A 15,866-nucleotide genomic window follows, 5' to 3' on the forward strand; every position below is an offset into this window, starting at 1 on the left:
GGCTTAGCTCCTCGCCCCATAACACGGGAGCATGTGAGACAGGCCATGCTTGCCACTGCTCCAGCTCACACGGCCAGGCCCCCAGCCTGGTCTCACGTCATGTCATGCTGCTTATTAGACCGACTGAGTCAGGCCGCAGGAACTAGGAGAGGCGTGGCAAGCACGGGAGCTGCAGACCCTGCCCCCTCGATTTCAGGACTTACTATGCTGAATGTCTCCTGGTCCAGATCATCCTCCTCATCCTCTCCAATGGGGACGGGTTCGCTTCCTGCGGTGATGTGGACAGGGCCCTGAGAGCGCTTGGATTTACTGGAAGATTTGGCATCACCACCTTTAGGCTTTTCAGAAAAGAGTTACAGGAGTCATTGTCATTTGTGTGCTCCTGTCTTGCAATCTGGACTTCTTTGCTGTGTCACAGCACTACAAGTGGGTACACCAGATGACCTCAGTTTCGAGAGCTCATGAGGCCAAACATATTTAATCACAGTTTAATCATATATCATTCCCATTCCTGTCTCTAAACAGAGCCAATGATAATTTTAGCTTCATCAGTGCTATTTTGGCTTCTATTCCCTAATCAATGAAATGTACAAAATGTCATCAAGAGGCTAAGACTGTAAACTGAAGAGCTCCAGCAGAGGAGCAAGCAGCAACTTCATTAAGAGCCTAAGAATGAGCATGTGCTTCCATCTAAAGAACGACATACTTTAAGTGACTGAATGTGTATGAATCCAGGCGGATGAAGCTCATGTATCCATGAATGCGTGCAGAATGACGGAGATACAAATATAAATAAAAATTAACTTTAGGCACGAACATTTAAAAACATAAAACAATACTATGCTTCATTTATGATTACATAATATGTAGGAAAAGTATAAAAACACGGGTAAGAAGGTTTCATACCAATTTCATAGCGTTACAGAGGAGAGTAATGAAACTGGGAGAAGGACCAGAGGGGACCTTCAACTTAGGGGTGTTCAGTAATGGCTGTGTGGATCACCAAACACAGTAGCCAGAGAAAAACCCACTTGAAGTAAACATGGAAAATGTTAACAGCTGCAATATCTGTTGCTGGTACCAATATCTGGTACAGGGTTGCTGGTTAAATCGTTTTCTGTGCATCTACTATTTAAATATTTCATTTTAAAGGTATCTTTCTGCAGAAGCACAAATGCAAAGAAAGATATCTGTCTCAGTAGAGTTTATAACATTAGAAATTTGAAAGCAATGTCAGTATGGGAAACTTAAATTACTTCTAAAAAGTTATAATCAAACAAAATCTTATTTACTAAAAATGACTTTTTTATTTATTTGCTTGGAAAGCTAATTGTGATATATTGTTATGTGGGAAGACAAGGCAATCTAAATAGTCCGGCCTAATTTTTTGAAAAATTTGTTTTCGAAACAAATTTTTAGATTTGTTCTTATAGGCATATAATAAAAGTTTCATATGTCCTCAATCAAGAAATCTGTTAGACTTATAAGTGGATGGTAAAATTCAGTTATTTGCATGTTTTAACAATGATTAAAGATTAATTGAAAAATAACTTCATCAGAAGTCAGCAAGATGCAACACTATATCAGAATTCTAGGTTTGGAATGAACTTCATAAAACCCAAATATGAAGATTACATAATAACAAGGCTTTTAACCTATTTCTACTCTTGATAGTATCTGGTTTGAACTCTAAACATTTCATGTATTCAGATTCATCTGTGGTTGGTGCTTTTCTACCATACGCCTGAGAACATGTATCAAGTAACTTCCTGTCCCATCTCATTCTAACACCCTCTCTGAAATGTGCAATAAAAGAGCAAGTAAAGGCTTCTATATTGAAGAATACTGCAACTCATACACTGCCCCCTCTCTGCAGGAAGAGCTGCAAGCATCCCGACAGGAAGCCCCATCCTTCCTCCTGGGATATAGTCATGAAATGACAATTCTTTCAGGGCCCTCAAACCTCGTTTTATTTCTAAATCATAGAAGGGAATCCCAAAGGCTGCGGGCATCTCCGGAAGTAGAATGGCGTCAATACCTTCTCTTTCTTGTCTTTTGACTTCTTCCTTTCCTTGTCCCCTTCCTTGTCTTTCCTAGAACTCATTTGTTTCTCCTTGTTCTCCTTGTTCTCTTTCTTCTTCTGTTTCTTTTTCGTTGGACTTTTTTCTAAGCCATCATCCTAGAAAACAAATGGGGCTGTGAGCTTTTGCCACAAACTTTATATTTCCTCATTTACTTTCTAGGAAAAAAAAAAACTAAAAAGCACTGCCCTCAATGATTCACCACTGCATCCACAGAAGCGTGTTCTCAAGCACACAGCCTTAAAGCCATCTGCTTCAACTGAAGCCTATAGAGGCAGATGCTCTTCACTAACATTTTCTCTTTGTTATTCACAGCAACCCTTCAACATAGGCATCATTATTCCCATGGAAAAAACTGAAAACCAAAGAGATTATTGCTAGGTAGTAACTGGTAAGATTGGTAGAATCTGAATTTACATATGCTTGACTCAAATCCATGCTAGTTCACCTACCCACTGCTGAGCCTCCTGGAACTAACCTCAAAGTGCAACAAAATAAAATCCCATAAAGTTTTCAGTCACTGATTCAACAGGATGAATGCTACCAAGTTACTTTTCACTTTCCTTAGACCACAGGTTACAAACTGACAGACGGGCCAAATCTGATCCACAGAAGAGTTTTTTAGGCCCAACAATGAACTGCATCATAGGTGCCCCTATACATGAGGCATGCACTCCCTGATTAACCAGTCTCCACCACTCCTTATCATCCCAACAGTGATGCTGAGCATCAGCTGCCATTTATCACTGAATTTCGTGGTTCCCTTTCTTTGCTTCCATTATCTATGAATTTTCAATCACTGATTTTACATGAACAACTATATTCCTCTCTCACAGGTTAAGCAAAGATACATGCATTTTCTATTTCCATTTTACCTACTCTGATATGTAAACCAAACACACTTCAAATGGTTTTACACCAGCTGGCACAATAAATGTAAGTTAGAAAATACTCTCAGCTGAAATCCAGCCTCATACCTTTACTTCCCCCTCTTCTGATGGATTGTCCGAGTGTCGAGGAGATGAAAACTCAATCCCATGCTCGTCCTTCAGCCTCGGTGCTTTGTTTTCCTTTTTCACTCGAGGCTTCCGCTTCTTTAATTTGGCCTGGAAAGAGAAGAAAATGATGATAAAACTAAAAATCAAGTCCCTCAAAAGCATGACCACATAACATTACGATTCTTTGCATAGTAGCAGCCACATAATTCAAAAGAGGAAACTCAAAAGAAAATTCAAGGTAGTACAATTAATTTTATCTGAAGGAGAAAAAAATAAAAACATTGTGTGCCTCACAAAAATGTCCATATTCTTGAACCTACTGACTTCATTTTTTTGGAACTTAATCTCAAAACAAAATTCAAAAGAAGGAAAAACACATTGTGCACAGATACAAAGATAATATGCAAAAGATAACGACAGGAACAGAAAAAAATGCAGAAGCATGCTATATTTAAAAATAAGGAAAATGTGTTTATCTACTCAGATATACTATTATCCAAAAGTAAAATACATGGTATCATCTCTCTCTCCAGAACCTAACTTACAGAATATCCTCAACATATTATGTGAAGAATGACATACTTATGTAACGGGACTTTGCTAAGGACAAAGTATGGGATTGGGATTTCTTTTTTCTAAAATTTGCTTTGTTTACAATGCAGGGAAATTAACACAAATGGCGTAGCTCTAGGAGCACTTAAGAATATGTACACATAAAGGCTACTGGTACTGGCTGTAATCTGTATTATCTCCTAACTGTGATCTGCATCTTTCCAGGCTTGAAGAGAAATGAAAAGCTGAGGAAATAAAAGGCAAAGCTCAGAGGAGTCTGTTAGTAACTCAGTTGAAATCTTTCACTGAGCCATTGCAACTAAAGTCCACTTTCTGAATTAACCGTGTATCCTAATTACCCATTTTATCCCTGGGACCTGTGACTACACATAGCCAGTGTTAGCTGGAACAACAAGCAAACCCAGTGATATTCAGACAGTAACAAGATCTATGTTCCAAAAACTGAGGAAAGGGCATAAAGCAACAGCAACAGTCTATCTAGACCAGGGGCACTGCGAGAGATGAGAACTATTCTGAGGCAATATTTTAGGAGAATGGGTTTATGCTAAGGTGTTCAGGTCAATTACCACACAAACATTCCTACCATTACCAACCAAATCATTACTACTGAACTCCCAATAGCAACACCTGACAAGGAGAGGGTAGCATTCTGTGCCACATCCGGCGGGGGCATCTCTTGCCCACCTAACCCTGCAGGGCAGGAGCCTCGGGCCCTGGGGACGCCCGGCCGGCAGCTGCACTCACCTCTTCCCCGCCCGTCACGGCGCCTTCCTTCTCCAGACTCTTCCTGAGCAGCTTCAACAAGTAGTCTGCTCGGGTCTGCAGCTGTTTCCCCTGGGGCTTTTTATCTGTCTCCATGGGCAGAATCTTCAACAGGAAAGGAAGAGAAGCACCCGGCATGGCCCACGGCCCGGTTAGTGGATCAGGATGCACAGAGGTGACAAACAGCTGAGCGATCCTTTCCCTCCCCAGCCACCCAGAACACAGATAAAGCCTCAGATCCTATCTCATGTCCATGGCTCCCAGTCACTGAACATCCCTTATGAGCCGTTCTCGTTTTACAAAATGGGATGGAGAAATCCAGCTCTCCCACTGGCTCCTACCTGTGCTGTTAACAGGGAAGAACAACTCAGGTAGGAGGGGCTTGTTGGCTTCGTCTGCTAGAGCATCCCAGCCGTCGTGGATTTCCTCCTTCCAGGAGCAGGGAATCCCTGGAGCTAGGTTAAAGCTTCGTTTTAGATTGAAAATGCTTCTTAGAGCATTGCCGGAGAGCACTGAGCTATGCCAGGGCACAGCGGGACCTCCTGGCCAGGCTGGATGTGGTCTCAGTGCTTATGGCAGGGTGCCGGCACCCTCTGAGAACACCGCACCAGGGACGAGCGCTGTGTGACGCGCCAGGAAAAGCCCTGCCGGGAGCCCAACATGGAGCGCATCCTACAAAAATTTGAGCCAGTCAGCTTTCCCTGCTTACAGCTCTGAGCACGGCCTCACTACTAGGCAGCCTGATGTGCAACGGATAGGGTGGGAGGCTTGATTTTGTGGGAGAAGTACAGCCCGTGTTTAACTCCATTACAAAAAATACCAAGGCACGGCTCATTCTTTCTCCAAGTGGAGAACTGATCCAGTATCATTTTAAAGAAAGTGGCAACAACTCAGGCCGAGGAATGCTTTTATTATTAATAATCCAACCCTGGTATTTGTTGCAATGAGACCTAACCTATGATAAATATCAGAATTTTAAGATTTCTCCTATATATTTCCCCAAAATTTCACCTGGCTATTATCTTCAGCTCTGAAACAGTGCCACAGACCACTAAAGACAATAATGTTTTCAAGGATAGAAACCCCAGGAATTTACTGTTGTACTAATCTTCAATTTGATCCCCCACCTCTCAGAAAAGAGTTAAAAGTAAGTCATTGATATAAAAATATACAACAAATCTTCTAGATCTCCAGCACCACAGAACCACTTACTTTGTCAGTTAACTTAAGCTCTGGGTCCGTTTTAATTAGCTCCCAGTTCCCGTAGCCATGTTCATAAATCCCCAGCAGTAGACGAGAGTCATCCTCTACTCCCCACTCGACATCAAAATGTGCAGCTTTGACACGACAGGATAAGCAATATCTGAAAAGGTTTCCAAAGCAGGAGCACGTGAGAGGAGAGGCCTTTCTGATTTGGAAATAAACACAAATGAACATAGACAAAGCATTCTAGTACATCAGAGAGAAGACAACGAAAATACTACATGCAACTGTAACTTCAAATCTATCTTCTAATGGCACAACCACCCGTGCGTGAGTACATGTTATACTCACTTTTTTTTTTCTTCAGGGTCCACAGGGATAGATTTATGCAGCATCTCAAACTCTTCTTCATGTTGGATAATAGATTTCACATTAACCTGAACCCCAGATATCTTGATAGTTGGGCCTCTCTTTTTCCCTGGTCCTTTCCCTAAAGAACATCAATTGCATATTTGTTACGTGAGAATTCACTGCTGTTTCACAGAAAATGTAGGTGAACAATCCTAAATGCTCTCTTATTCCCTCAATGTATATCTCTGGTTTACTGTAATCCAAAGATACAATCAATAAGGCAAAAAATTTTCTCAATTAATGTTTGTAAAATAATCTCTAAACAGTTCGGTTCTTTAAGATTTAGAATTTTTCAGTCCAGCAGTGTTTTTAATTGTATTTTAATCTTCCTCTTTGTTTTATACTTTGGCTCTAAAATTAATTAATGAAAGAAGATTTTCAAGGCGTAATAAACACTTAAGATTTTTCTTTTGTTTTTTAACTCACCAATAAATTTTTTTAAGATGAACTTCTTTACTATAAAAGCCTGAGATCAAGTGAATATCTAACACATTTGAAGGGATGAACAAAATAAGTCATGGAGAGGTTGTCCCTAGCTCAGAGTTTCAAATTAAAGTAATCCTAGAGACAAAAACAAAGCAGGTCAGCTCTAACCACAGACTTTCTGACCAGAGTCGAAATCCATGAGATAATGACACTTGTCTGTGAGAGGAAAGAAGCCCTAGGGACAGGTATGAAGGCAAGGTTCTCCCTGTGTCCCTGTTTTACAGTTCTGACTTTGGGTCATGCAAATTGTTCACATAATTAAAAAACACAAAGTTTCATAAAAACAAGAAAGTAGTCCCTAGAAACTGAAATGTAAACAAAAGATACTAAACTATATAAGTTGGTGGCATAACCACACAGAGAAAAGAACAACTTCAAACAATTTTAAAACACAGTACTGTGTGTATTGCTAATGCATGTATTTTAAGGACAAAAAGAAATGCAAAGGAATCAGACTTTGCATTGAGAAGTCCTATTGTTAACAGTAACACTGGGGGAATTCCTTGGCAGTCTAATGGTTAGGACTCAAGGCTTTCACTGCCATGGCCCAGGTTCAATCCAGGGAACTAAGACCAAGCAAGCTGAGAAACAGCCAAAACAAACAAAAATCATAACAAAAAAAAAAAAACAGTACAACCAGGTATTAACATTAGGAAACATGTGTAAGACAAATACATGATTATGCTAATATTTCTAGGAACAAAAATTTCTCGGCTTTAGAAAAGAGGTATCAATACTCTGACATTAGAATTGGAAATTGGATTCAGGAATACATTCAGTGCTAGTTTACAGAAAATACAGGTATACGGAAGGGGCTTCCCCTGGTGGCGTGTTGGTAAAGAATTTGTCTGCCAATGCAGGAAACCTGGACTCAGGAATACACTCAATGCCAGTTCACAGAAAATACAGGTATATGGAAACATGTTAAGTAATGCCCAGAGGAAGCAATCCGTCAAATTCGGATTGTGAATAAGCACAGAGCACGTGTGGGCGAGGGGGCACGTGTCACAAGGAAATATTCCCAGATATGCTGTGAGATGGACAAAGCAAGATACAACAGTATGCATGCTACATCATGTTAAAATAGTAACTATTCCTTTTTTGAACACATATATATATTTTTTACATTTCTAGAAAGAGACAAGAAACAGGGATAGTTGGTTTTCATTTTTTAGCCATATGAGTGTAACACTTATTCTAATCAATTACAAGGAAAAAAGAAAAACACTGTAATTTTAAGGTTTACTTTTGAATGTATTCTGGGTGCTATAAAAGCACAAATTTGGATCACTGTCCATACCAAAGTTAAGTTTTTCTTTCTTTCCTGGGGAAAAAAAACAAAAACCACATCTAAAAATGTTTTTAACTAAATTCAAGGTATTTTAAAATTCTATTACTCTCAGTAATAGTATAAAGAAGAAAATTTCAGAGCACAAATAATGCTCTACTTAGTGAAATAGCTAATACTGCAAGCCAAACATGACGACAAGCACTTCACATGTATGAAATTATTCAAGTGGCCATCCAAGCCCGCTGACTCAGGGCTACGACTCCATTCTGCACGAGACCCTTGAGAGGCTATCACTTGTCTCAGATCTTGCAGCTGAGAACCATCAGGGCCAAGATTCCAGGTACACTGGTTGCCTCCTACGTGTCAACCCTTACTCACAGCCGACAGAGCCTCCTGAGAGTGACCCCAGTGAAGAGAGACACAAGAACGGAGGCAACCGCACAGATATACCGCAGTCCAGGGAACTGGAATGGTCACACCTTCATCTCTTTGGGGTTCAACTATAAGGGTGTCCTGGAACAACAAGGACTTCAGCTCTCTCCGGACACCTCTGGTTGTAGAGGACGGGCAAAAGTACTTTTGGTGTGTAAGAGAAAACATGCTATAGGTCAAATTCAATTACAACAAATTCTAGTGCCAAGAAAGTCTCACTCTAACAAAGAGGTTTATAATATTCAGCTGCTGCTTTGTCTATTTGGATTAATTCTCTAAATCCTTTATCACAACAAAACAACACCTGTATGTGCATCCAAGATAATTACTACTGGTGGTCTGTAATGTACTCACTTGGAGCCACAATACAAATGTGCCCAGTCAGGCTTTACTTCCTCAGATCTTTACATCATTCAAACCACCTTGAACTTTCTACAGTAACATTAAAAGAAATCATTCCGCTTGTTCAGTGCTCTGCAGCCTGGGCAAATCAACTTCGTTTGGGAGTAAATCTTTGGGATCTAACAAATGAGCTCACATAAAGGCAGGTGAGAATACACACCTCAAAAAATGAGGGAAGCAACAGGATACAAGTGTGAAGAAAGAAAGAAGAGACCCCTGAGCAGCAAAGATCCCAATCCAGGTCTTTGAGCATCACTGAGGCAGACTTCCTGACTTACCCTCGCTGGCATTTTCTTTCAGCTGCTCTTCATATTCCTGCATTGCTGACACACAGCTGTTGTGAATCAGTTCCCCCAAGCGCTTCAGATCCGCCACAGACTTATCTACCAGCTCAGCATCACGTGCTATGCACTCCAGCCTGAGGAAAGATAAACACCAGGACACACCTCAGGGCCCCGTGCCCATGTGACCTACCGCTTGGTTTTGCATAAGCTTGCTCTTGCAAAGACACATTTCTCTTCATTCCTCAACTGACTGTGTCAAGGCTCCAACAAGAACGCTCCAGCAGTGACTATGACTATCTTACTTTCCGCCATAAAGAATTTGACTTGGAAGAGTCCACAAAAACAGACTAATTCAGAAAACAGGGGAAAGGGTTCAGCTTTCTTTATTAACTAAATGGGCTGTCGGGTGAAGTGGCCAGAAGCTATTAGCACTAGTTTGCTTCTTTGTGCTCACTTTCCTTTCTCCAGCCTACTTCCATTCACTTCAGTGTTCCTAGAAGCAAAGTTCAGTTACATCTGCAACACATTTTGTTGATCTCCAAATCATCTGGAGCATGTCATGTCTAAAAATCAGACTGTCAAAAGGTGCCAGACCTTAAAAATGGAAAATAGAACCAAAAAAAGAAACTGCTACATAATAGAAGGAAAAAAGAAGTGGATAAGAAACTGTTGTGTTACTAAACTTACCGTTCAAGAGGGAGACCAAACTTCTTATACGCCTTGATGAACCTAGGAAAATGATTAATAAATCACATTTAAAAAGGAGACTTCAGCTATGCGGTGCAAACACATCCTGTGATGAAATATGAGCCATAAAAACAGTCAAAACATAAAAATGGTCAAAAAGAGATTTTGCCCAATCCTTGCAACTGCCACTAAACGAATGAGTATCGAATGCCTTTGAAAATAGCCAACTGAAAATGAGTGTAAAAAGCTTTTCAAACCAAAGATCAACTTTATTCCCAGTGACTGGTCATGAAACTGCTTAGGGATGTAACTGAGTATGGTGGCTTAACTCTAATAATATCATTTTTAGAAGATACAAGTTTATAGGTAATAGGTAATAAATGATTTAATAACCACAACTCTTATGATAAAATCCAATATAGTTTTACAGGTCTATTCAGTCCACTGCTATTATTTTCAATTACATACTACAATATTTTCCATTATGTTCTGGTCATTAATACAACTAGAAGAGTTTTACGACTGCCTCAAGTACTTTTTGTAATGAGGCAAAGTAAAATAAATTTGTGATTTTAAACTTTTTAGGCAAAACTATTTTGGAAACTCTGACTCCTTTTGTCAAACGGTGTCTCTGACCTAAAACCTAATCATCCTTCCACAAGTCTCTAGTCTAAACTATGCTAAATGCCAATATATGTGTAATCTGTTCCCCTCCCTAGAGCCAACCACTAGCACTTTCACTAAAAAAGCAAGATTCACAATATATGAAGGGCATCAGTGCAAAATGCCAAATTATCTGGTTAGGTAACAGTGAAAGAAGAGATACCATGGAGAAAAAAATGAAAAGAGAAGGCACGGCAATTCTTAGAAATGGTGATGAATATGACAGTAGCTATGAAACAATATTAAAGGGATAGCATGGATACAAGGATTAGGAAAGTACTATATGTGAAAGCACGCCTGAGGGTTATTCCTCAACTCTACATTTCTTTTTCTTGACATATACTGAAATATTTTACATCTGAAATAATATGCCCTTTCAGCTTACTTCAAAATAATAGTGAGACAGAGAAGCATTCTAGGAATGATGGGATAATAAGGACCTCTGAAAATCTGCTCCTTCACAAAAGCAACAAGAACACTGGCAAAAACTGTCCAAGTCAACTTTGTTGGAATGCTGGAAATTAATCAAAGGCTTGCAGCTAACTTATAAGCATATATTCAAGAAAACAGCTGAATCTCAGTATGAATGGTGAGCTCTGCCATTCTGACTTGCTCTGTTTCCCATGCCCTCTCCCCAGCACCAAGACTGCCTTGGAAACCACTTTCCCAGCTACAGCAGCTGCAGAAAAGCAACACTGCGGCCATTACAGGGAGCAGAACGGGCCGGCACTCTGCAGAAGCCCCTTCCCCGGAGAACAGCGCCGCCTGACCGACGGCACCCTGGGAGGCTCCATTCTCAGGCTCGTCTGCATTTGACTCGGGTCTTTGTGAAGACACTGTCCATAGTTCATCAGTCAAAAATCAATCAGAGACAAAGGTTCAACACCATGGCTGCCTGAAGCAGCACTATAAGTTGGGGATGAACAAGCTGATCAAAAACTGTGATGGAAAAACTGGGGTGAAAAGATGTTCACAGGTGTCTTTGAAAAGCTAAGGCATATTCCCGGGAATCTAGAAGGCTGCCCATGTGTAGGGCTGTGTGCTGGCACAGTGAAGGCAGGAGAAGTTGTTCATCTCTCAGCTCTGACCAGTCTTCAGGCTCCACACAAACAGGAGCTGAACAACAAGGCAAAGTCGTAAACTGCCCGCCAGAGCACTGAACACACGCCTCAACATCCACAAGGGGCCCTTCAGCAAAGGCTGGAGATTTACTGTTTGGTAGACTCACGGTGCTTAGGAAAGTCTCTGCCCAATCATTAGCTGAGCTCTAAGCTAAATGAGCGGAGACTTCACAGGACTAGTCCAGAAAAGTTACCAAATAGGCAAACAACGGCAATAACAAACAGCAAACACAAAAAACTCTGGCTGGCAGGGGGATTTTGATGTCCAGACTAGCCACATTTTACTACTTAAAATGTCCAGTTTTCACCAAAAAGTTATAGGAAACAAGAAAGTATAATCTATATACAGGGAAAGAAGTCAGTTTTCAATGGAAATAGTCTCTAGGAAATCCAAAGTTGAACTTAATAGACAAAGGATTTAATTAACTATTGTAAATATATACAAGAACTAAAGGAATCCATGTCTGAAGAATTTAATGAAAATTTGAGAATGATGTATCACTAAAAGGAGAATATTAGCAGAGATGGAAATTATATAAAGGAGTCACATATAAATTGGAGTTGAAAACTACAATAACTAAGATGAAAACAATCACAGGAGTAGATGTGAACTGACAGAAGAAAAACATCAGCGAAAAGGTAAGTCAACTGAGACTATCCAATGTGAAAGAGAGAAAAAATAAAGACTATCCTTCAAAAACAAAGGAGAAATTAAGACATTCCCAAACAAATAAAGATACAACTTGTTGCTGCAGACCTGCCCTAAAAGAAATACTAAAGAAGGGTACTTTGGGCAGAAATGAAAAGACATGAAACAATAACTCAAATCCACATGAATAAACAAGAGCCTCAGGAGGATACCTAAGTAAAAAACACAGTGTATATGTATTTTTTTCAGTAACTCTTTACTTCTCCTGAATGATTTTAAACCTGTACAATAAAAGCACGAAAAGGGAGAAGGAATGTACCTAAACTGGAGTAAAGTTTTAGAATACCACTGAAATTAAGTTGATATTAGTCCAAAATAAATTGTTCTAAGTTAAAATATTAATTATAATCTCCAGAGAAACCACTAAGAAAATAATTTTTAAAATGTAAAAAAGAAAATTAAAATAGTATACTAAAACTCATGCAATACAGAAGAATGCAGTAATGGGGGAAATAATGAAACAAAAAAGACACAAGACATAAAAAACAAACAGAAAAATGCAGATATAAATTCTATTTTATCAGTAATTGCATTAAATGTAAATGGTTTAAAGATTTCAACAAAAACAAAGAAATCAATAGAATGAATTTTAAAAAATCCTCTAACTAAATACAGCCTATAAGAGTTGCAAGTTAGATTCAAAGACATAAGTAGATTGCAATAAAAAAGGAAAAAGATACGACACATACAATATCAAAAGAGTTAGAGTATCTACATGAGTATTGAACCAAGATATAAACTTTAAGACATAAACTGTTGCTAGAGACAGAGGACATTTTATAATGAGAAAAGGGCCAGTCCATCAACACAACATATTATCAAGTATACACACCTAACAGCAGAGGGCCAAAATATAGGACGCAATAGCTGACAAAATAGGAGAAATAAACAATACAGCAATAATAGAGATGTCAACACCCCATTTCCAATAATGAATACAACAATCAGGCAGAAGATCAAAGAAAACAGAAGATCTGAACAGCAGTAAACCACACAGACCGAATAAACACCTTGTGCACATCCCACTCAACCTCAGCGCAAGTATAGTCTTCTCTGTGCAACACTAGAGGTAGGGGGCAGGAGAAGCAGGGCTGCACACGAGGCAGAGTGCCGATTCATAACGGTTAAGAGAACACCCAGGGGAAAGGGTGCTGATATTTTATCAGTGTTTGTATGTATTTACATTTTTCCATAAGAAAGAAAGAAAGAAGAAAAGAACAGGTTTAAGATTTAGTGGGAAGCAACGACCTCATGGCTTCAAATGCTGACCTAAAAGGACTACGTGATATAGTTAAATTAATAATGTGGATTAGATCATAAAGCTAGCTATCTTCAGAGTTTCTACTTTCTTCACCTGTTTAAAAAGATAACATATAAACTAGGGGGAAATGGTTTGAAAGCAACAATTTTAGATTTTTCTGGAGGGCAGAGGGATGTGAATCAGACACCAACAAATGTGTAGAAAGTACTGACAGAGAAAGATGCCTAAAACCGACAGAAAGTGACAAGAAGCAAGCTGAGGAACAATATGCTATGTACAACAATGTGCTGTATGTATCAGCAAACCAAACTGACACCAGTATTAACACTAACAGAAAGCAAACTGGGGTTATCTGTACTCTTAATTTTTTATATTATACCATTTCTTCTATATACACTGTTAAATATGTATGCATGTATGTACTCAAATTCTTCAATAAAAACAAAAAAAAGTTCCAGCCCAAGGTGGCCGCCAACAGCCTCTTTCCTCTTGGCTGGACTTTCTTCATCATGAAATGCTCAGAGCAGATAACAAGTAGTAAACAAAGAGCTCAGCTGAGGAAAAGCTTGGGCTCCAGTCTCCCTGCCGTCCTCCGCCCTCCTTGTCACCCAGACCAGCGATGTACAGCATGCCCGCCCAAATGTGAGGGGAGGGAGAGCAGGGCCCCCACCAACCTCCGGATCTCAGCGTCCGTGAATCCCTCCACCAGGTCCTTCCGCACACTTCGGGGACGCCCTCTGCGCTTGGGCTTCTTGTCGTCATCAGAGTCATCCGTCTCACTCTCAGAGGCAGAGGACCTCTGGGCCTGTCTCTTAGACTCAGTGTCAGAGTCACTGTCATTTGTCTGAGCCTGAAAATGCAAAGTTACACTGTAGCAAATGCCAGGTCCAAGTGATCTAAGGACTAAGACCAGCCCATCTTAACTCCTTAAAGCTCAGAACTTCCTATTGTATCAGGCAAGTCAAACTGCCTTTAAGAAAGAGGGAAGCAGATAGCATGTGATGAAAGAAGATCTGCCTGGGGTATTCACACTGCCAGAGACATACTATCTCCGATCATCATTAAGTACATACTGTCTCTGGTCATCTGGTCACCATTAAGTACCCTGGAATAAAAATATTTGGATTGTAGGTTCATGCTTACTTTCTTGGGCAAATTACCTCTCCACGCCTTTGTTTTTCCATTTGTAAAATGGGGATAATAGCATCTATAATACAGGGTTTTCATATGAATTAAATGAGCCAGTTAGTGTAAAAGCACTGACTTATGCCTGGTACACTGTGAATACTCAATAACAACTACTATTAGCTAATATTGATTTACTAGGATCTTAGGCAGACCTGAGTGTGCTATCACCAACAAATTGAGTAATAAAAACATAGTTTATCTATTTCTATGTTCTTGCAAAAATCAAATTAGATAGTGCCTCTCATGGTGCTTTGTAACTGAAGCACCTTTAAAAAATCTTTAAGTATTCATACTAAGTGCTATGAACGAACATTTACAGACGAAGAGACATTTGACTCTGAAAGCTGAAGGCCTTGCAGATCAGAACCAAACTGTCAGAATTACTACTTCTAGTGTCAGGTGAAAAAATGCAGCCTTCTGTCAAACTCAAATTCTGTTCAGCCATCTCATAAAGGGCCAAGATGCAGAGATGGAACGTCTCCCAGGTATGCACCTGGGCCCTGTGCACGTGTACACTTCCCTCTGCTAAGTTCCCAAAACTCTGCCCTGGAACCAACCCTCCATATCAGATCTCGTTCACTAGATCACCTTTTTAGTGGAACTCCGAATTCGAGGCAACATGTAAATCTCTTCCAGCTCCTTCTGCCGCTCTTCCTCCTCCACTTTCTTCCTCTGCTCCTCGGGGATGATCTCATCCCAGTCCTTGTGAGGGCGCTCGTCAAGCTCTTCTTCATCCTCCATCGTTGCAAAGTTGGCAACCTTACAACAAAAGGACTTCAGTCTGACCGACATTTCACTACTTCCCAAACACCAACTACTGAAACGCCAACTCATGCAGTGCTTTGAATCTAAAATGCTATGAATGATAATAGGACTCCTATGATATTACATAATCAAAAAAATCAGTTTTCTACTAATTTCTCCCTTATCCCCTCAACAAAATCTACTTGCGAAGTTCTAAAGTTCATCAGGCAATTTTACTTTAGAATAAAGAAACAAACTGTCTTATGTTTTATTAAAAGATGTGCTATTAAATCATACACATTTTCTAATATATTAACTAGAACTTTTAGATTTATTTAGATGATAATAATTGCAGGGAATTCCATGGTGGTCCAGTGGTCTGCAGCGGACACAGGTTTGATTGCTGGTCAGGGAACTAAGATCCCACATGCTGTGTTGTGTGGCCAAAAACAAAATATAGATCATAACATCCAAATCCCTAATGTTAGCCCAGTGTCGACTGACAGGCCTGTACACAGTAAACTGCTACTGAATAGAGCTCATCGGAAACAAAGAGTAACTCAAAGCAGT

At 39.9% G+C, this 15,866-nt stretch overlaps 1 protein-coding gene across 5 annotated transcripts in view; it reads right to left on the minus strand.

The window, feature by feature from the left end:
* The window catches only part of CHD2 (chromodomain helicase DNA binding protein 2), a 111,912-nt gene that overhangs the window by 24,453 nt on the left and 71,593 nt on the right, over positions 1-15,866 (minus strand). For all 5 annotated transcript variants that reach the window (XM_020872709.2, XM_020872699.2, XM_020872729.2 and 2 more), the window contains 10 exons: positions 15,141-15,311; positions 14,039-14,214; positions 9,611-9,652; positions 8,918-9,057; positions 5,969-6,107; positions 5,627-5,777; positions 4,397-4,519; positions 3,059-3,187; positions 2,039-2,179; positions 204-338 (listed from right to left, as the gene is read on the minus strand). In XM_020872709.2, the coding sequence (XP_020728368.2) occupies positions 204-338; positions 2,039-2,179; positions 3,059-3,187; positions 4,397-4,519; positions 5,627-5,777; positions 5,969-6,107; positions 8,918-9,057; positions 9,611-9,652; positions 14,039-14,214; positions 15,141-15,311 (1,347 nt within the window). The remainder of the gene's footprint in view (positions 1-203; positions 339-2,038; positions 2,180-3,058; positions 3,188-4,396; positions 4,520-5,626; positions 5,778-5,968; positions 6,108-8,917; positions 9,058-9,610; positions 9,653-14,038; positions 14,215-15,140; positions 15,312-15,866) is intronic.

Source organism: Odocoileus virginianus, chromosome 16, assembly GCF_023699985.2.
Source record: "Odocoileus virginianus isolate 20LAN1187 ecotype Illinois chromosome 16, Ovbor_1.2, whole genome shotgun sequence".
Taxonomy (NCBI): Eukaryota; Metazoa; Chordata; class Mammalia; order Artiodactyla; family Cervidae; genus Odocoileus; species Odocoileus virginianus.